The sequence below is a fragment of the Chlamydomonas reinhardtii genome, chromosome 2 (genome assembly GCF_000002595.2).
Source record: "Chlamydomonas reinhardtii strain CC-503 cw92 mt+ chromosome 2, whole genome shotgun sequence".
NCBI lineage: Eukaryota > Viridiplantae > Chlorophyta > Chlorophyceae > Chlamydomonadales > Chlamydomonadaceae > Chlamydomonas > Chlamydomonas reinhardtii.
In genome coordinates, this window is record NC_057005.1 from 7,147,731 (window position 1) to 7,168,709 (window position 20,979).

The window sequence follows — 20,979 nt, forward strand, 5'->3', positions numbered from 1 at the left end:
TGTACTTTGTCTTAAGCCACATTTGTCCGGTACCCAGCTGAAAAGAGTTTCCTAGCTTTTTGAAGCTTGATTAGTAGAGGGAATTGCAAAAGGCGCAAGGGCGCCCAGTCATTCTGCGGCCCGGACACGATTCAACGAAGCGCGAGGGCACGCTAGCTTGGGGGCATCCATAAACAGTGGCTGGCAAGAGCCAATCCAGGCGACGGTCTCAAGGCGTTGGCAAGCGGCATCGTTCGGCATTCGCGACGAGGGACGCCTTTCGCGGGCATTCTGACGGCCAGCACTTTTGCGCTGGCCAAAAGAAGCCGCTTACTTATGAGCTTGCAGCACTAGGGGCCCAACCGGGCCGGGACAAGCAGGCATGCCTGCGGTCGCCGGGAAGCCTGTGCTTCCGACGCTCAACCTTGCTAAGGTTTGTGTCAGATAGACGTGTTGGGGTGCGTTAGCCACTCCTGGAGAAATGAGGAGCTAACCAGGCAACCAGGGAGCCAGACCGGGCGTTTCTGTTGTAGCCGCGTGGCCGAGGGGAAGGCGGGTATCCATGGCAGGGAGGTCCAGCGGTTCGTCCCTCTTGGGTTCAGCCCAGCGGCTGGCGGCAGGGGCATCTCCAGGAGCAAGCCGTGGCAGCACACGGCGTGGCAGCGTTGCATGTTGCTGTCACGAGCGCTGCCGCGCCGCACACTTCGTGCAATCCCCATTGAACCTCTGTTCACACATCACCAACTTGCACAGGTGAAGCAGTCGCACGACGATGCGCTGGGAGGGCCGCCCACGTCCTCACGAATCCACCGCGGAGGCGGGGGCGAAGGCGTTGGCATCACCGACGGCGTCGGCGGCAGCACCGCGCGCGGCTCGTACCGGGAAGGATACAGCCACGGCAGCGCTGCAGGGGCCACAGGGAACCACAGCAATGCTGGTGCATCCTATCTGCGCCAGTCTTTGAGCAGCAGCCAGGGCGCGCGGGGTGCTGGCGCGGCCAGCGGCAGCAGCACCGCTCGCGGTGGCCAGCTAGGCACACCGGGCCGGCAGCCGCAGTACGGCGCAGCAGAGGGCTCCTCATACGCCGTGCGCTCCTCCCTATCCTACCAGAACACAGTCGGCGGAGGCGGTGGCGGTGGCGGCTCAGCCTCGGCGTCTCAGGCGCTGCTGGCCGCGCAGCTGAGCTCGCAGCGGGCCGTGCTGACTAGCTCGCACGGCAGGTCAGGTGGGCACGGCGCAGCCGGGTCGGGAGCGGGCGCGGGCGCGGGCGCGGGCGCGGGACAGGGCGTCGGCAGTAGCGCGGCCAACATAGCCGCAGCGGCGGCGGCCGCAGCGGCGGTCAGTCTGCAGGCGCAGCAGCAGTACGCGCATGCCCTGGCCACGCCGCGTGGGCATTACGGGTCAACGGCGGCGTCGGCTTCTCATATGCACCTCTCCGGCTCGGGGGCTCCCGCGTCCGGAGCAACACAAGCGGCCGCGGCTGCGGCTGCGGCAGGGACAGGGGCGATACAGGGCTCACGAGCCGCGTACCAGGCCGCAGGCGCACCTCCCACAACCAGCGCCTCAACAGCGCAGCGGCACCAGCAGCTCACACAGCAGCCGGAGCAGCACCGGCGCCGGGAATCCAGTGGCGCAGAAGCAGCTGCGGTCGCTGTTTCCACGGCAGCACTGGCGCATAGCGCCAGCGGGTACGGCGCGCGGCCGCCTGTCGGGGCGGCTGCCGCGGCCGCGGCTGCGGCGCACTACACCGCCAGCGGCAACACGACCTCAGCTGCGAACGCAGCCTCCGGTGCGGCTGCTACCGCCACACACACCAGCACAGCAACGGCTGCGGCGAGCTCCACCGCGGCAGCGACGGCGGCGGCAGCGACCACGGCGACGGCTGCGGCGGTGACGTGGGAGTCGGGATACATCACGCCGGCGCAGGCGCTGAGCCGCTACGCCGAGTACATGACGCCGTACGAGCACAGCGAGGTGCTGGAGTACCAACAGGTGGGAGAGGGGGGAGCACACACGAAGGCAGACACGGCGGCGCGGAGGGAGGGAGCCCTGTGCGGCGGGGCGGGGCGGGGTGCGAGCGTAGGCGCGAGCGGTATACTAACAAGATTTGTGTGCGGACGCACCTTTGCTATGGGTAGCGTGGCTGCCGCCGACCGGGCCGTATCAACTGCGCGGGGAAACTGCCCTGTCCGCAGAAACACGGCACTGACCTTCCAGCCACCCACCGCGCACGGCGCCCTCCACCCGCCCGCCCTTGCCTCCACCCGCCCGCCCGCAGGTGTACTTTGTGGGCCGCTCCTCCGCCCAGAAGGTGAACGGCAACCCGCACGCCGGCGGCCGCTCCAACTTCGGCTACGACGATGAGCGCGGCGACTACGTGGTGGTGCTGCACGACCACATGGCCTACCGCTACGAGGTGCTGTCGGTCATGGGGCGCGGCAGCTTCGGCCAGGTGCTCAAGGTGCACGACTTCAAAACCAACACGCTGCGTGCCGTCAAGGTGCGGCGCCTGCTGAGGGGCTGAGGGATGAGCGGCTGAAGAGTGAGGGGCTGGGGATGGGGATGAGGGATGGACGTAGAATGGGGACGGGGACGGGGAGGAGGAGAGGGAGGCGTTTTGAGGCGGGCACGAGGCGAGGTGTGGCGCGCGGCGGCCGCTCGCTTGCCAGCGCCGCGCCATGGTCATTTGGCTCGTCGCACCCAGGCATGTGCCTGTGCCGTGGCACGCGCTATGCTGGTGCTCGTGCTGATGTCGATGCTGATTCAGAGAGCGTTGTGCTTGCTCGGCCCGCACGCGCGCAGGTGATCCGCAACAAGAAGCGCTTCCACCAGCAGGCGCTGGTGGAGCTGCGGGTGCTGCAGCACATCCGGGACGCCGACCCAGAGGACCGCCAGAACTGCGTGCACATCGGGGTGAGACAACCAGGGCCCGAGGGGCTGAGGGGCCGAGGGGCTGGGGGCCTGGGGGGCTAACGGCTGTGAACGAGCGGGTGCCTCATGGGCCATGGCCCATGCCAGCAGTGGCGTGGCGGGCTGGTGCCAGTGTGCCACCGCTAAGGCCGGTATGGAGGGATGGAGGCATGGGCAGAGACTGGGCCTTTCGTGTTGCAGCATGGCACCTGACGCTTTAATGCACCTTTGACAAGCTGCACCCTTCGCACTCGGACACGCGCAGGAGCACTTTTACTTCCGCGGGCACCTCTGCATCAGCTTCGAGCTGCTGAGCGTCAACCTGTACGACTTCATCAAGCAGAACAACTTCATGGGGCTCAGCCTGGGCCTCATCCGCCGCTTCGCGCACCAGATCCTCATCAGCCTGCGATACATGAAGGTGCGGGTCTGCGGGGCCGGGGCCACGAGACAACGCGCACCTACTACTGTCCTACTGTTCCAATCAACCAACGTGCGCGTTTTCCGATTTCCGTGCACAGTCGCTGCGGCTGATCCACTGCGACCTGAAGCCGGAGAACATCCTGCTGCGGCAGCCCAACCGCTCCGCCATCAAGGTCATCGACTTCGGCTCCTCCTGCTACATCGAGGAGCGCGTGTACACCTACATACAGGTGCGTCACCCATGTGTGTGCGTGTGTGCGTGTGTGCGTGTGTGCGTGTGCGGTTGTGCGTGTGTGCGTGTGTGCGTGCCAAGACAAGACAGGGGGCTGCTTCTTGTAGTATGACCATGTGAACAATCACAGTTTCGTAATGGCCGCGCGCGGGCACACACGCATGAACTGAACCCCAATCCCGGCTGCACGTGCCCCTTAGAGCCGCTTCTACCGTTCACCCGAGGTGATTCTGGGCTGTGCGTACGGTGTGGAGATCGACATGTGGAGCCTGGGCTGCATCCTGGCGGAGCTGTTCACCGGGTACCCGCTGTTCCCGGGTAAGTGGCTTGGAGTCCAGGAGGGAGTAGAGAGAGGAGGGAGAGGAGGGAGAGGAGAGGAGGGAGAGGAGGGAGAGGAGGGAGAGGAGGGAGGGGAGGGGAAGGAGGTGAGGCGTGGGTTGGGAAGGGAGGCGAGGTGACAGTGGCCGGAGATTGGAGACTGGAGGGCTGGCAGCGCGGAGCGAGGTGGTGATGTTGGGGGTAGGCAACCAGGGGCGGCCGGCATGCCTCATGCGCCGCCGCAGATCGCGCACTTCTAACATGCACGCGCTGTTCCTGCGCGGCGTGCCACCCGGCGCAGGTGAGGACGAGGTGGAGCAGCTGGCGTGTATGATGGAGGTGGTGGGCCTGCCGCCCGTGTCGCTGCTGGAGGCCGCCAGCCGCCGCAAGCTGTTCTTCGACAGCGCCGGCAACCCGCGACTGCAGCCCAACAGCCAGGGCCGCACGCGCATGCCAGGCACCAAGACGCTGCAGGTGCGGGCTGAGGCTGCAGGGTAGGGCGCTGTGGTGCGGCAACGGGCAACTGTGGCTTGCCCATGGTCCGGCACATAACGCATGCTGCTACGCCACATTACCATACGCTTCCAGCACACAACTCCGCCTCTCCCTTTCAAATGTCAACGCATTCCCTTGCCGCAGGGCCTTCTCAAGTGCAACGACCCCGGCTTCCTGGACTTGCTGGAGAAGTGCCTGCGCTGGGACCCCGCCACCCGCATCACGCCGGAGCAGGCGCTGCAGCACGTGTGGATCATGGACGCCAATCCCTCGCCCACCAGCCGGAACAACCCGCTGCAGCAGCAGGGCGGCAACAGCAACAGCAACAGCAACAGCGGCGGCGTGGCGGTGGCGGCGGCTGGGGCGGCAGGGGTGGCGAGCACGGAGAAAGGCAGCGTGGCACACCTGCCTCCCAACAGCGCGGCCGCGGTGGCGGCGGCGTTGCAGCGGGAAAAGGCAGCGGCTCAGGCGGCGGCGGCAGCAGCTGGGGCTGGAAAGCCGCATGTCGCGGCGGCGGCGGCGGTGGCGCAGGGTGTCTCGCGCGCACAGCTCACTGACAGCGCAATGGGACACCACGCCGGCGGAGGCAGCGGCAGTGGCGGCACCGGCCCGGGCGCCAGCAGCGGAGCGCTAGGCGGCATCGGTGCCGTCAGTGGCTCACGTCGCACAGGCAAGCCTGGCGCGGGTGAAGCCACCGTACCAGCAGACCACTCTGCCGGCGGCGGAGCTGCGGAAGCATACAGCGGCTACAGCGGCGGAGCCGCCGCCAACGTCCGCGCGAGTGCGGGTCACCAGCCACGGCCGGTCTCGGGTCGCGTGAACGTGTTGCCAGCAGCGGAGGTGCACGTGGCTGGCCTGGGCTCCACGGTGCTCACGTCAGCCCCGCCACCGCCGCCCATGGTACCCGCGCTCGATTTCTCCGCCCTGCGGGCGTCCGCCGGCGCAGCCGGTGGAGGCGGCACCGCCGCAGCCGCCGACGAAAGCGCGCCGCTGCCGGCGTCGCGCACGCACTACCAGCCTGCAGGCATGCATGAACAGCAGCAGCAGCAGGCGATGCCGGCGGCTCTGCATCACCTCCGGTCTGAGGGCACGGCCTTGCAACCCACGCTGCACTCACCGCGCTCGGCAGCAGCGCCAAACCGCACGGGTGGCGGCGCCGCCGCCGCCGGCAGCAGCAGCGGCACAGCTTCCGCCAGCCGCGCCTCACTCGTGTCCAGCACTGGGCCGGGATCAGGGGGACCTGCAGGCGGCAGCGGTGTGCAGGGCTATTTGCAAAGCAGCATTGGCAGCCCGCCAACATCGGCGGGTGGCGTCGGCGGCGTGCCGCCGCCGCTGCAGCATAATGGCTCTCAGAGCGCGGCACAAGCAGCAGCGGCCGTGGGCGGAGGAGCAGGTGGCATGGCGCCTCGCGGCCCGACGGCTGCAGCCATGGGTGTGCCGGGTGGGGGCGCCGGTGAAGCAGCGGGGAGCGGGGGACACACCAGCCGGCGTGCCTCAGCCATGTATGCCTCTGGCCCCACCAGCGCAGGCAGTGCTGGGGCAGCAGCCCACGCGCATGTAGAAGGCTACGATGTGAGTGGTGGACATGGCGGCGGCGGTGTGGGGCTGGGGGCGGCAGGTGGAACCAAGTACCTTCCGACTCTTGCCACGTCGCGCCGTTAGGCCCGCCCCTGGCGCGCACAATGTATGATAACTGCTAGCAACATGTCAAGAAGACATTTTATGATACAATGGCCATACGCTGACTGAGTGGCATGTGTGTATCGACACCTAGTGTAGGTGTCTGTTCCAAATATGGTACGGATGAAAGAATGACTGACGGTGAGGCGTGCACGTTGTTGGCTGTTTGTATGCCGGCGTTTGGACTCGATTTCTGACATACACACAAACGCACAGCAAGCTTCGCGACACCGAGAGAAACGTGTCGGGACCGCCCTGGAATACGGGCATGTATGGGAGGTTGTGTGAGCGTGTTGGCACAGAGTGCTACACGTGTGCGAGCCTCTGGCCGTTTGTTTGCCACGAGGAGGCCACTCAGCAAAGCCACCGTCCAGCAATTGGACAGCATGCCGCACGAAGCATCCTACAGCGTAATATCTAATGTGTAACACCCGTAGCAGCATCTTTATGCTTATGATGCACGCCCGCTCCACAGCACCTCGCTGACAGAGCTCCCTTTCTATGGTCCTGTTGCACGGGCGTCGGGCGGTGCGCTCATAAATCAGTTTTAATTCCATGTTGGCGAGTGCTCTTCGCTAGGGAACGTGTGTGTGGGGGGGGGTGGCTCGGGTTTTGGTTGGCAGTGGGTGCAGGAGGTGCATTCTGTGCGGGGCGGGAATCTTTTACAGTTTGCACAGGGGCGGCAGCCGCTGCAGTGTTGGCATGGGAAGCACTGTCTTGAGCATGAGATGGGAATGAAGGGAACATGGGCAGGGAGCTTCGAGACGTGGGGCAGAGTGCGACGGCTAATGGGAAAGGCAAGGTCTTGATCCGTGGCACTGGTACGGAAGATCTTGCAGTGCGGAAGCATCGAATGCTGCTGCAAGACCTGACCGGGAATAAATGGACCTTGAATCCTTGATCATCTCTCGAACCGGCAAAGCACCCCTGATGGGCGATGTGTTGTGCAATGGGGATGTAAGAGATGTGCTTAACCTGGCGCAGCCTCAAACGATTCCGTGATGTGAAGAGCTGTCAGACAGTCTGTCCCGCGCTCGCCCTCTTACACCGTTCTGCTTGTCGCCTGTCCTAAACGTAGACCGAACACACGGTTGCTTCGTATGGGAACGCGGCGAGTGCGAGAGGGCCTTGGATGCCCCCGGTTGGCTGGACAGTGACAGTCCCGCTGGCGTAGGTGGGCTGAATGAAAGCGCAGGATGAGGACTGCAACCTTGACGCGGATGTGGTATATGGAAATGTGATGAGGCAAGGCAAGGCAAGGGGTGGAGCAGGTTGGGACGGAAATGGCCGACCGGAAAGTAGTACCCATAACAACAGGCCGTGTCTTTTATCTTGGCGTCCGCGCAGATGTTGCCCGCAACGGCGCCGAATGCGGACTGCATCAGTCGCGGCATGCGTGAGCCGCGGCTTGTCCGCTGCTGTTGTGCGTGCCGAGGCCCTGGGCGAAGACGCACGGCGCGGCTGTCAGGGGACTCGGACGGACTGAAACCACTAGTTCTAAACAGCTCTCTTCTCGCCGAAGCAGGAGCGGCTGCTGCGTCAGGCGCTGCAGGGTGTGGGGACCCTGTGCGGCGGCAGGTTGCCAGGCGGCTGCCACCCCTGGTATCTGCGGCTGGTCAGCATGGTGGGAGTGTCCAGCTACAGTGGCGCAGCAGGCGGAAGACAAGGGGACCGCACTGGCCCCATCCGCCCCACTCGCCCCGCTGCGATCACGTCACCTGTCAATAAACGTCCACGAGGGCGCGAGTCCAGCACTTCACGAACTGCTTTAAACTCCATTCAGTCCACTCAATTCACTCAGACTTACTAGTCTGAGGGGGATTCACTCTACCTTTTGTGCTTTCCTTTTTTGTTGGCGGTTGGCTGCACGGCTGTTCGGTACGGGGCGAGCGGGTGGGGCCTTGAGACAGGGGGGGACAATCCCGCAGACACACTCTAACCTTCACATGGAAAGAGCTTGACGAGAGCGTTTAGAATCAAATCAGGCAAGTTTAGGATATGGGTCCTCAAAGGTCAGGGTCGGTTGTCGGTCCCCAGGGTGCCCACGGTGAGACACGTCTCGCCTGAGCAGAACGTGCCTCAAATCGCGGACCGGTGCTTGCGCGCCTGCGGAAAACGCGTGCGCATGCCCCATGTGTAAGCAAATCTCGTAGACATGCATTGCATGGGTGCACCTGAACGGTCGCAAGATGTTCACAACATGTTGACAACATGGCTGCGGTCAAGGCGAGCCCTGCTAACTTCCCGTGTTGACATGTTTGACAGAGACGGACGGAGCTCACTGAAAGCAGTTGTTTGACACCATCCTGACTGAAAACACCTACCGCTACGCAGTACTCCGGCTTGCCCCTCCCCCCTCAGGGCGCTCCATGCCGTGCGCCCCGGAATGCGGTGTGGGGATGGGGTGGGGTGGGATGGACTGGCGGATGGTGGAAGTATCATATAGGTCTGCTGGGGGTTGCGAGCAGCCATACTACCGGTCATGATATTGCCTTCGGTAGCTCAGGGCGCCGCGGGCTGGGGGTGGGTAAGTGAGCGGGGATGGGGGCTCGGACTCAGCGGGGGCACGGACTCAGGGCGAAGCCAGCGAGAAGCGGGCGAGAGTAACGCCGATGTGCCGGGTGATGTGCGAGCAGAATACAGAACGCGACATTCGTCATTGCGGGGAAACTAAAACTGATAGCGCCAACCTTTTGCGCCTCGCGCTTTCGCGCGCAATTTCCGGGATCCTCCAACGCGTCGATTCCTCCGTCTTGCGTCCTTCCGTGCCGGGAGCCTTGATTATCGATACAATTTGTGATATATTGTATGTTGCGCTGGAGCTCTAATGCAAACGCTGCGCTTGTGCGTTTACCCCGCTCTGGCATAGGGCTTGCGTTTTCATAAAGTTACGCTTTGCAATACATACATAGAAAGGCGCATTATTTGCACGACAAATTTCGCTGCGCTCGGGTTTCAAGGTTATAACTCAACTCAAAACTGGAATAACCGGGAGGGCCCCCCGCGGCGAGCTCGATGCGACCGCAATGGCTATTGCCCCTCCCCCTTCGGGGGAAGGGGCAAGCCAACAGAGGGGCTTTAGGGGATGTGCGGCACGGTACGGCACAGTCTGTCGTCGGTCCGGGGGGGACTCGGGGGCGAGGTTTTGCAGGGTGGGGTCTGGAACTATTGCTCGTCCCCCCCTGCTTAAGGCGGCCTCAAATCGGGCCCTAGGGGGCCACGGGGAGAGGTGAGCGTTTGACAGTTACTGTAGGGCGCTAGGGGGTCACGGTGGGGGGTGGGTGGGGTGGGGTGGGGGGCGGGCACAGGCGACTTGTTAGACATAAGGTTCTGCCCGCACCCACTCACAATGCCATTCTGGTATCCGAGGCGAGGTGAGCGTCAGAGTGGGGTTTGGTGTGGGGTTTGGTGTTGGTACCGGGTGTTGGGGGCACGGGGGTGGAGATGATTCTCTGCTGCGTATGCTGCGCCGTTAAAACAATACGTAGTCCAAGACGAAGTCAGGTGAGCGTGCGCTGTATTGATGTCAGACCGGAGGGTGGTAAGGACACCTGGGCCAGGCATCCGAATTGGAAAGCAGCCCTGCGACCGCAGGCATCCCGGCGTGGCATGTGACAGACCCCGCCCACGTATCCCCCCTCGTCGTGCCAACCCGACCGAGCGATTCCGCAGCACATACGACTTACCCTAACCGTATCCCAAACCAGCTCTCAACCCGGGGGCACGCGCCAAGACCGCCCTTCCTGCCACTGCCCACGCACTCCCCCATTGTACGACGTTGTAAAGTCTTCAGTCAAAACTTCCACACGATGCAACGTTACACTGTGCATAATATTCATTACCATTATAATTATATGCGCAAGTCATCATGTTGCATTGCTTGCGCCAAGACGAGTCGAATTAGTCGAATCGCCACCGATGGCTTGTCGAACTCAGGCAAACGCCTGAATGAGCTCTAAGAGGCCTGGATGGGAGCCGTATGCTTCAAGGGCGCTGAAGAAGCGGCGAGAGGAACTACCGCGGCCGCAGGTAGTGAGGCTCTGACTGTTGAACCGCATTCCTAGCAGCTATTACGCCATGGCCGCTTAGTATAAGCCGATACGTACGTCTTTCACGGAACCTCCCATTACTTTCTTGCAGCCGCAGGCTTGGAGTCTGGGCGAGCTTCGGCCAATGATGTGGCCGCACAGCGCGGCCAGCGGTCGTTAAGAGCGAGGCTTGCGACAACTGTGCTCAAGGACAAGCAAAGGCGTGAGCACATAGAATGTGACTTCTACTCCTGCTTCTCCCAAAGTTCCCAGTGGGAGTTTCGAGCACGGGGTCAGAGGTCGAGCACAGTGGAGCGCTGAAGACAGGGGGATATAATAAATATTCACTTCATATCATTTAAAGAAGCCCAAGGGGAAGGCGGTTCGTGTTGATCGTGGATGCTTGCCCCGACTCTGTCACAAGTCAACCTCCGGGCTCAAGCCGGGGCTGCCCTCGAACACGTTTAGGCTGCACTCTTTAAGCTCAATAACATGCATGACGCGCTCATGCAGATTCTCGAGGGCTTGCGCTGGTTGAAAGCCAAGAGCTTGCGGTGCTGCTTGCCGGCTTGCAAAACCCAGCCGTCGTGCTATGCATTTCACGGCAGCCTGCGCCGGACACGGCCTTCGACACGGCCACCAGTCTGCTGACCAGCACTGGCCGCGAGCGGTTCACGGAGCGCCCCCGAGTGGTGCTGGATGGGCCGTATGGACAGCCATTCCTGGCGTTGCCGCTGCACTTCGACAGCTCGGCAGCGCTCACATGCTTGGCCACCAACACTGCCGCTGAGGCGGGAATGCAGCTGTGCAACGACCAGGTGAGACCGCGTTTGACCAACACGTTGGCCATGACTGCATGGCGGTTGCTGTGATTTTCGGTTTGTCTTTACCAGTGGCTGGCCTTCGAGGGTTGCCAAACGCGACGGAGGCGTTACTGCAGTGCACTTTTGCCGTACGCCTGCTCGATGGCTCTCCTGCGCGTCACTGGATGAAGCGCTCTGCAATGTTGCGCACAGGATGTCTTGGGCCTGCTGGCAGCGCAGTGCCTTCGTGACCCCAGTCTGCAGGCCCTCCTGCGCGATGTGGTGAAGCGCTTGTTGCTAGGGGGACGATGCAGCGCAGTAAGCCATCTCGCGCCCACCTGGGGCGGCGGCGACGTGGCATGCGCAACCAGTGCGGCAGCGGATGCTACCCGGAGCGCATCGGCGGCAGGAGGTGTTGGTGGAGCTGCGACGACGCAGGAGCAGCACTTTCAAAGCGTGCGGGTGGGTGCAAAGATGCAGGAACGCAGGCTGGCGTGTGGGTGCAACAGTCATGGGCACAGACGCACGTTGCAGCCCAAGCATCGCACGCCAGAACTCTTGATGCTGTTGCCTCACTCTGCCTCTACCAGATCACACCATTCATGTGCCGGCTTGCTTCATCGGCCGTTGGCGGGATGCCTGAGCCCACCAGCCCCAACGTCGCGGATGCCTCGGAAAGGGCAGCGGTTGCTTACGCCACTGCGATTGGCGGCGCAGCCGCGGCGCAACCCTTGGGTGGCGCCAGCACCACCCCTGTCGTCAGCGTCAGCGCCAGCAGCCCCGTGGTGCCGGCCTTGATTCTGGAGCTTGGTGTGCCATACGAGGGCAAGGATCTGGCATCGCGGCTTCAGCGTGACTACATGATCCTGTCCAACATCCCCTCCATAGTCACCATGTTCGACCTGAGCGGGTAGGTGCGCGTGCCGGGAAAGGGCACCGCAGCCACCCAGTAGTGGGCCGCACGTGCATTCATTGACACCAGAATAGCATTGTGGCCTTTCGGCCTTTCTTTCCTTAGCAGGCCAGAACGTGCTCTGGCTGATCCGTGCATTACCAATGTGCATGTGCAGGCGCGTGTTGCATCAGAACCGGAGCAGCATCCAGTATCTTGGCTATCTTGCCGGAATGGACCGGACGGACGATGGAGAGGAGGACGGCGGCGGCGTGGCCGCCGGGCGAGGGGAAGGGGAGCTTGGGCCATCTGGCCACGGCGGGATGGATGTCAGAGGCGGCACCGGCATTAGCAGCCAGGAGGCTGCTGCTGCGGATGCTGCCGCCGTCCAGCGCAACTGGCTGCAGCAGCTCTTTGTCCTGGACGCGGGGCGGCTTCAGGAGCTCATGGAGGCTGTGGCGGCGGGCAGCGAGTGGCGAGGCCTGGTGCAGATGCCTCACGGCAGCTTCTGGCAGCAATGCGACATGTTGCCCCAGCAGCAGCCACACACGCCGCGCCAACAGCAGCACCAGCGTCAGCAGCACCAGCCGCAACATGCGTGGACACAGCAGGAGCCGTTTCCGCGGGCGATCCTGGGCGCAGGCACCTCGACCAGTGACCTGGCTGCGGGCGGCGTGTACCGGGTGGCGTTGTCAGGACGGGGAGCCCGCATGAGCGTTGACGCGGGCAGCAATGGCGGCCGCGCCTACGTGCGCAGCGGGACTAGCCACAGCGACACAGCTCTGACTCGGATCCTGGCAGCAGGCGTGCCTGCCGGGGGAAGAGCTGCTTTCTCTCCCCGTCCGCGCGCGGTCACGGAGCCGACCCAAAAGGCCGCGGAGGATGCCGCAGATCGCTTCGCTGCCGCGGGCATGGCATGTAGCGGGGACGGCAGCACCTCACGCCAGCAGCAGCAGACAGAAGGCGCGGCCCCACTGCGGCGTGTGTCCCAAGTGCTTTTCGGGGAGGGCCTGGTCGTGACCACCCGTGGCCTCAGCGCGAGCGAGCAGGCGCTCCACACACGGGCGGCGACACGGCAGGGCGCCGCCGCTGAGGCATTCCTGGCGGCAGGCAGCTCGTCGGTGTCAGGAGCAGTCAAAGTCTCTGTGTCAGACTGGGCATCCAACGCCGTGCTGGCGTTGCCTGTTGCCGCAGCACCAGCAACCGAGGAGCGGGCGCCCATGCCCTCGGCTTTCACGCACCTGGCAGCCACGATGCTGCCAGAGTATCCGAATGTTGGGGACGCATGCGCAACGCCGCCGGCGCCGGCGGAGTCGCAAGGCGCCGCCGCCGGTGAGGAGCCGACTGGCGTTGGCCGTGAGCGCCCCGCAGCTCCAACGCGTGATGCGCTGCCAGTTGTGCAGACGCACGAACACCAGATGCCTACGGATCCTGTCGATCACGGTGTCCGCAGCGCCACTGTAGCGCCAGTGACCGGCGGGCCCCCGGCTGTGAGCCAGGGCGCCGCAGCGACGTCAGGGCCGGTGGCGGCAGGTGCCATGCCGGCAAGTGAGCCTCCTGCGCGCGTTGGCCCGGGCGGGCTCTTGCAGCGCCGGCAGAGTAGCATCGCGCGGAGAGGTGCCGGTGCGGGGCCCAGCCGCTTCCAGGCGGCCGCCGCAGCAGCGGTGGCAGGGGTGCGCATGCGGGCGCCATCAGACGATGCAGACGACGGGCAGCAGCAGGCGGTGGAATGCAGGGCGGTTCTGCCGCACAGCAGCAGCCCCGCTGACCCGCCGCCAGCTGGCCAACCTGAGCACGTGGGCGATACCGCGTGTGGCGCTGCAGCAGCTTCCACGGCCCAGCCGCCGCAGCCGCCGGCGGCGGCGGCCACAGCGGGTGTACCGCCTGGTGATGCGGAGGCGGACGCAGCCGCTGCGGCAGCAGGCGGCAGGAGTGGCTTGCCAGGTGCGGCGGGCGTGGCGGGTGCGGCGCGGGAGGCATCGCCGCGCGGGCAGCGGCGCCACAGCAGCACGGGCTGTTCAGCAGCGCAAGCCACTCCAGGCATGTCGGGCGGCAACAGCAGCTTCCAGCAGTGGTACACGCCCGATGGCACCGCAGATGCCCCCGGCGCGGTGCCCAGCTTCTCAAAGTACCCGCCGCTGCCTTCGTTGCCGCCCCCTCCGCCGCTGCCCGCCATCCAGTCTGCATCCATTTCCAGCGCAAGCCCCGCAAGCCCGGCAAGCGCCGTCGGTGCGGCTCCAGTCGTGCCAGCCTCGGCTGCGCCATCTGTCAGGCTGCGGGCCCAGCAGACGCTGCTGCCGCACATATCGTTGCTGCCGTCCAATGCACCCTCGCAGCACCCCTCGCAGCACTACGGACACAGCAGCTTTGAGCCGGGCTCGTCCCTCTTCAGCGATCTAGTCCCCTCTTTGCTGATGGACAGGAGCTCCATGGATCCAGGCAGCGAAGCCAACACGGCATTGTTCACAAACGACATCACTCACGACCCCGCGCTGCAGAGGCAGCTCACACATCAGCACAGCCACAGCTACGGCAGCCGCGCCCGCGCATCGATGCGGTCGGGCCCGCGCTCTTCGCGCGGCAGTGGCTCTGCCTTCGCGTCACCTGCATCCACGGCAGTCACCACCGTGGGGGCTCCTGGAGCAAGTGGGCGCGGCGGCGGCTATGGTGCAGCGTTGTGGGCGTCTCCTTCGGCCTCCGGCTCAGGCCGCAGCGGTGCCCGAACGCTGCCAGGCGCAGCCGATGAGGCCTTGGCGTCCGTAATGCCGCCGCCGTCTCTGGCACGGAGCGGCGAGGCGAGCGGCAGTGCTGGCGGCAAGGGGCTGCAGGCCCGCGCCAGCAGTGAAGACAGCGGCTGCAAGGTAACCGGCGGGGGCCCGGTCGGCGGCGCCATGGCCGGCAGCGGCGGCGCAACGGGTGGCGAGGTTGCGCCGACCGGCGCGCTGGCCGAGGCTGTGCGGGTGGTCAACTCCCTGGCGTGGGGATCGCTGCCTCCAGCAGGTGGGGTGGGTGCGGCGGGAGCGGACGCCGGGGCGCTCGCTGCGGTGGGGCGTGGGGTGCTGCCATCAGTCATGGAATCACCCATGGATCAGCATCACAGGGATGGCCGCACCGATGTCTGCCCTCGCGGTCCGGACGAGACCCGGCCTCACCAAGGCCAGCAGCAGCAGCTCGATGTGCTACAGCAAGGGCTGCAGTCAGGGGGCAGCATCATCGGCACCCCAACCGCCGCCGGCGGAAACATCACCAGCGCCAGCACCCGCGCGCCACCACGCACGCGGTACACGCCCACGCAACAGCAGTTCTCCCTGATGGCCCGTGGCCACCCGCTCAGCCTCGCCTCAAGCAACACCAATGGGGGCAGCATTAGCCGGCGCCATGATCACGCCTACGGCATGGAAATGGAGGCGAACGGGCCGGATAGTGGGAATCCAGACACGCTGTCGGGTTTGGCCACCTCGACGGATGTTGCGTTCTCCATCGACCTGCTCGCAAGCAACGCGTTCCCAACGGCTATCACAGCGACAATGAGCCCGGCAACAACTGTCGCCGCAAACGCTATCCAGCAGACTGCCGGGAGCACGCCGGCCCAAGCAGTGCATGGTGGTTGGGTGCTCCAGCCAGCGCAGCAGCACAGTGCAGCTCCTGCGGCGAATCAGTTGCAGAGCCTGCAGCGGACATTGTCATCGGAGCCCGAGCTGCGAATGCAAATCGAAGCGGCCGTGTCGTACCCGACGTCACCTTCGCCGGCGGCAGCTGCTCAGATGGAGCCCCGGCAGCAGCAAGCGCAGGAGCAGCAGGACGCAACGCATGGTGCGGGGCCTTCCTTCCGCGAGCCTGGCGTTGGCCAGCAGGCTGTTACATTGCCCCCACGTGAGGGGCTCCTGGGTGCCAGCGCAGTCAGCGTTGGCCGCTCGGGGCCTGTGAGGGAGGGCGGCCTCTCGGAGGAAGACCAGCGCCCCCTCGCACCACCGGATGCGCTGGGCTCCGAAGCATCCCTTGCGCCGTCAGCCCACGTAACGCTTCAGTTTCAGCAGCTGCAGGGAACTCAAAGGGAGCTGCTGCTGCAGCAGCGACAGCAGCAGGAGAGTGACTCAGACGTGCCGCTGGCTGCGCTAGCGCGGCTGCGCATTCCACGCCAGGCGGCTCTCGTGCCCACGGCGGATGCGGTGTCGCGGTCCTCGCCACTCCGTGCGCGCGGAGCACACCTAGTGAGGGCCAGCAGCGCCCAGGTGTCCGTGGCAATGCCCTGCCGTAGCAGCAGCGGGGGCAGCAGCGGCGGCTCCGCCACGTGCCCGCCTGCGCTGCTGCTGGCCAGTCGCTCCAACCCGCTCCCCGCCGTTGGCCTCGGCCTGGTCGCAAAAGGTGGGCTGAGCAGCATGCCCCTGCAGGTTGCAAAGGCGGGCCAGGCAGATGGCATAACCGTTGGGGCGGCCGCGGCAGTTGATGTCGCAGCTCCAGTGCGCATCGCCGGATCGGTGGAGGCTGGGAGTGCTGGCAGTGTTGCTGCCCGCCACGAGCCGGAGAGTGGCAACCGCGGGGATGGTCCTGGCCCTGGCGCCGATGGTACTGCCGATGCAAGCGGTGCAGAGGTGGGCCCGCCAGCACGGGCGCAGCCGGCCGACGCGGCACCGACAGGCACACCGCCGGCTCCTGCAGCAGCACTTGTTCCTCCGCCAACCGTGGCTTCCACGCCCGCCAGCAGCCGTCCGAAGCTGACGTCATACATCCACGCCAGCCATGCAGAGGATCGCAGGCTGCGCGGCCTGCTAGCGGCGTACGGCAGCAGCAGCGGGCCCGCAGGCCGGCTTGGGAGCCCCATGACATTGGCGTGTGGCGGCGGTGGAGGCGGCGGCATCAGTCGGGCTGCGTCGGCGGCGCCGTTCAGCCGCACCAGCCTGCAAATGACGTCGCAGCACCAGCAGCCCGTGTCGCCGCCTGGTGTCGCCGTGGCGCTGCCGCAATCTGCCACCGCTGCCTCCGCCGCATGGCAGCAGCAGCGGCTGCAAGCGGGGCAAAGCGTAGATGGCATCCAGCGCGGTAAAAGCGACACGAGTCGGACAGTCAGTGAGGCGGCAGCAAACGGGGGTTACCTGCCCATGCTTCCAATCGATGTGGCCGCGGCTGCGGCGCGCGAGCGGGGTGCAGGCGCCGGAGCGGAGCAGGCCGCTGCAAACCTACGGCCAAAGAGCTCGCAGCCGACGCCGCTGTCGCCGCATCTGCAGGCAAGTCAGCTGCCTTCTGGGCCGAGCGTGGTGAGCCCATACAGCACGGGTGCGGCATTCGCCGGAGGCACCGCAGGCGGGAGAGCCAGCCATACCGGCATGGTTGCGCCGCACGGCGCAAGGGGCTCCATGCAGCCCATTCCTAGCACCAGCATGGGCCGGGTCCTGTCGGCAGGGCACTTGGGGGCTCTGGCGACTCTCGCCACGGCACCCACCGGCGGCGCGCCACCGGCGTCTGTGTGTCCCAGCAACCCCATTCCAGGCAGCGCGCTGGTCGCCAGCTACGGCGAGAGCTGCCGCTGGTTTGAGGTGCACGCCACACCTGTGCCCGACCCGAGTACGGCGGGGCAGCAGCAAGGCGGAACCCTAATCATGGTGCGTTCGACGTGTGTGTGGTTGCTTGGTTGGGTAGGCAGCAGCAGCAGCAGCCACAGTCAGCAGCAGCATCGGGTGCCTCCCTCCCTCGCATTGATGTTGAATCTTTCCAGCGCGCGTGGGCGCCAGCACGGTGTCCCGCGACACTCCCCATGAATCTCGCATACGGTAACCGTACAGGGAGAGAGGGTTTCGACATCGTGTCTATATGCGCATCTGTGTGTATGTGTGCCGCTCCCTCTCCCTCCAGGTGATTCAGACGGACGTGACAAGCAAGGTGCAGGTGGAGGAGCGCCTGGCCCGCGTGCTGGAGGCCGAGCACCGCCTACTCGCAGACATCTTCCCCTCCCACGTGGTGCGCCACATGACTCAGCGCCGCCGCGATGAGGCGGAGCTGGAGCGCAAAGGCATGGTGCTGCTGAAGAACATCCAGGTCCGCAGGAAATGACGGGAGGGGTTCGGGCAGCAGTAGATTGCCGGAATGTGGCAGGCAGCTTCCTAGCCCAAGAGCTTGGATGACTGAGAGAAAAGGCTGCGCTGTATGAAACACGATGTTCTCACACGTCAAAACGCAATCACTACTGCGCAGGACCCGGCCGCATTGGCAACCTCCCACGAGTGCATCACAGTGCTGTTTGCCGGTGAGGCGGTTTTGCGTGCGGGAGGTGTACGTGCGCTGCTTTGACGTGCCATTGTCACCTCGTTCCTACGCGTTCTACAGCACCCAGGGGGCCCAGCCCAAACAGACTGCAACCGACCCACCGAAGTAGTAGAAGAAGAGGGATCTTTGCAGCCCTAACTTTGCAGCCCTAACTTTGCAGCCCTAACTTTGCAGCCCTAACTTTGCAGCCCTAACTTTGCAGCCCTAACTTTGCAGCCCTGCTCTGATGTGCCCCACACGCCTTACGCAACAGACATCAAGGGCTTCACGGACATGTCCAAGGAGGTGCCGGCAGCCACCGTCATGACCTTCCTGAACGACCTGTACACGCGCTTCGACAGCCTGACGGACGTGTACGGCGTCTACAAGGTGGAGACCATCGGCGACTGCTACATGGTGGCAGGCGGGCTGGTGGCGCGCGATGAGGACGGCTATGGGCGCGCGGTGCGGGGGCAGGGTGACGTGGACCCGCTGCACGCCATGCGTGTGCTGGCGTTTGCACGCGCCATGCTGGAGGAGGCAGCGAGCGTGGCGCTCCCGACAACCGGAGAGTCCGTGAAGATGCGGGTGAGTGGCCGGAGCAGGTTAGGCGCGTAGGCCGGTCAGCCGCGACCCAGCTCCGTTGCAGGGCTGGAGTTTGCCGGGAAGCTGGTTGATTTTGAATGCGGAGGAGTGGGGGCGGGTGGGTTTGGGCGACCTGCATGCTGAGGTGGCACATGCGCCCAACCAAGTGGCATTGGTAATTGCAGGTGGGCATTCACAGCGGGCCCGCCACCTCCGGAGTGGTTGGGCACAAGATGCCTCGCTTCTGCCTGTTCGGCGACACGGTCAACACCGCCAGCCGCATGGAGAGCACGGGGCGGCCGGGTGTGATCCACGTGTCTGCCGCCACACGCGCCCTGCTGCCGCCCGAGGAGGACGAGGAGGGCTGGGCGCCCACCGGCGGCGTGGACGTCAAGGGCAGGGGGCGCATGGACACGGTGAGGCGCTGCTTCCAGCCTTGAGGTCACGCGCAGGGCTGGGGATGTTTATGCTATATATCAAACCGGAAATAGCCTCCCTTGATACGCACGGGCACAGGATAGCTTGCTGCTCCTTCCACACGTGCATCAGCTCTGAGCCGGGCCAACTGCTCATTTTGTTTTTCATAACAACTTGTTTTTGCTCCGCGTCTGCAGTACATCTGGTGTACCAAGGCGCCCGGCGCAGAGCGCCGCCAGCGGACCCGCTACCAACGCGCGCAGCTGCTCGGCACGCTGTCCAACCTGGCACCCGCGCTGTCCGTCGCAGCCGCGTCCGTCGGCGGCGGCAGCATGGGATCTCAGGGCGCTGGATCGCCTGCCGTTGGCGGCGGCGCCTTGCCGGCGGCGCCTTCCGTTGGAGTGGCAGGCGCAGCATATGGGCCATCCACCTCAGCACTGCTCTCGCCGCGGCGCGCGACGCGGCTGGAGGACAAGGCGTCGCTCATGAGGACGTACACGCATATGAACGCGCGGGAGGAGCATGCCTGAATGAACGAGGGCTGCCCGGGTGATCCCTGGGATCCGGTGGCAAGCGGGCTGGCCAACAATTTATGACGGAACGTATGAGGACGGAGCACACGTAGCTTTTATGGCAATGCACTGAGAGAGTCATTGGTGTATCAGCAACAGCCGTGGACACAACGTAAGGAGTATTATGCTGCCGCAGCAAGAGTTGCAAACTCCAAATGGATCGGTGGGCTCATGTCTGCGAGCTGCTGCAAGTAGGAGAACGGTAGCCATCGGCATTGCACGCATGGTTGCCACACCGGCACGATCACGTGCTGATTCTGTTGGCACTGCATCATATGATTGCGAGGTGACCAGCATGGACACTCAATGGACACTCAATGGGCACTCAATGGACACTCAATGGACACTCAATGGACGCGCCCTGCCACCACACGGTAACGGCCGGGGGCATCGGTGCTCTGGGTCCCTGAGGACCCGAACCCGCTGGCCTGCGCCGGTACCGGGGCTTGGCAGTATGCGTGGTGGACTGCTTGTACATGGCCGGGAATGGGTGATATAGGGGTCCCGATGGTGCCCCCATTCGGATTGAAAAACGACATTTGCCGGGTCATGAAGCTGCGACCTCATAATGCACGTATGAGTCCGGGGACATGGGCGCTGGGCTTGACACACTTGACTCCGGGTCGCGCGCAGAATGCATTTGTCCCTGGTCTCGGGGTTAACCGGGGGCCTCAGCCCCCCCCTCGTCCAGGCGCCGCGCCCCACCCGCACGGAGCGGCCAATATCCAGTGCTGGGACCGCCTTCGCCCTACGCGTTTGGTACCACTTGGGGTCGGTTAGCGGGGTCTAGTATGTGGGTGTATGGGTACTTGTTATTGAAGATTTGTGTGGACTCGTGCTGGTATACCGGTACGGAATGATGTCCATGAGACACTGTGCCCGAATCGACATTTGCAACCGCGTGCAAGTTGCGTGACGAGGGCTTAGCGGTCGTGTAGTTACTGGGTGATGCACATTGGTGATGCGTCTCGGCTCTGGAGGGTTGTGGAGGAGACGGCAGTTGAGCGGGCATCAGCGCATTCATGTAGAAGGCTAGCTGGTAGTGTGACGGACGGTCGGTGACGGGCGAGGTTACCGTGTGCGTACCTTTAGTGCGCGGCGGTTGGGAGGTTTCCCTAATTTTTTCCTGGAGGTTCGTTTTTGCCAAGATTGTCAACTGGGATTGCCTCCGCCTCCAGCAGTGGCAGCAGGGGAGAGTCTCCCCTGAGTAGCAGCGTGCAAGTGCGTCAGCGCGTGGCACGGGGGGCAGGCAAGGCCACGTGGAGGAGGGCGCGGCGCCACCCGAGAAGTTGAGACTTGGGACCTGCTGGTGTCTGGTTTGCGGTTTTTGCTGGCGAGAAAATTCGGGCGGAGCGAGAGGTGCCTTCGCACGTCCATGGACAATTGACTTTCGCGAGGTTGCCCG

The 20,979-nt window shown here is 64.6% G+C and overlaps 2 protein-coding genes across 2 annotated transcripts; both read left to right on the forward strand.

The window, feature by feature from the left end:
* The first annotated feature begins 15 nt into the window (after nt 1–15).
* Nucleotides 16–7,537, forward strand: CHLRE_02g146500v5 (uncharacterized protein). Its single transcript, XM_043060321.1, has 9 exons — nt 16–412; nt 733–1,971; nt 2,258–2,479; nt 2,782–2,892; nt 3,155–3,310; nt 3,411–3,542; nt 3,745–3,862; nt 4,164–4,336; nt 4,502–7,537. The coding sequence occupies exons 1-9, from the start codon at nt 362–364 to the stop codon at nt 6,017–6,019; spliced, it is 3,720 nt and encodes a 1,239-aa protein (XP_042927710.1). The 5' UTR covers nt 16–361; the 3' UTR covers nt 6,020–7,537.
* A 2,351-nt stretch (nt 7,538–9,888) lies between these two features.
* Nucleotides 9,889–20,970, forward strand: CHLRE_02g146450v5 (uncharacterized protein). The gene is made up of 11 exons (XM_001694958.2): nt 9,889–10,066; nt 10,178–10,288; nt 10,579–10,883; nt 11,082–11,330; nt 11,459–11,778; nt 11,939–17,360; nt 17,611–17,793; nt 17,950–18,001; nt 18,275–18,588; nt 18,771–19,001; nt 19,200–20,970. Exons 1-11 carry the CDS (start codon nt 10,006–10,008, stop codon nt 19,530–19,532), a joined length of 7,581 nt encoding a protein of 2,526 aa, XP_001695010.2. The 5' UTR covers nt 9,889–10,005; the 3' UTR covers nt 19,533–20,970.
* Nucleotides 20,971–20,979: the final 9 nt, after the last annotated feature.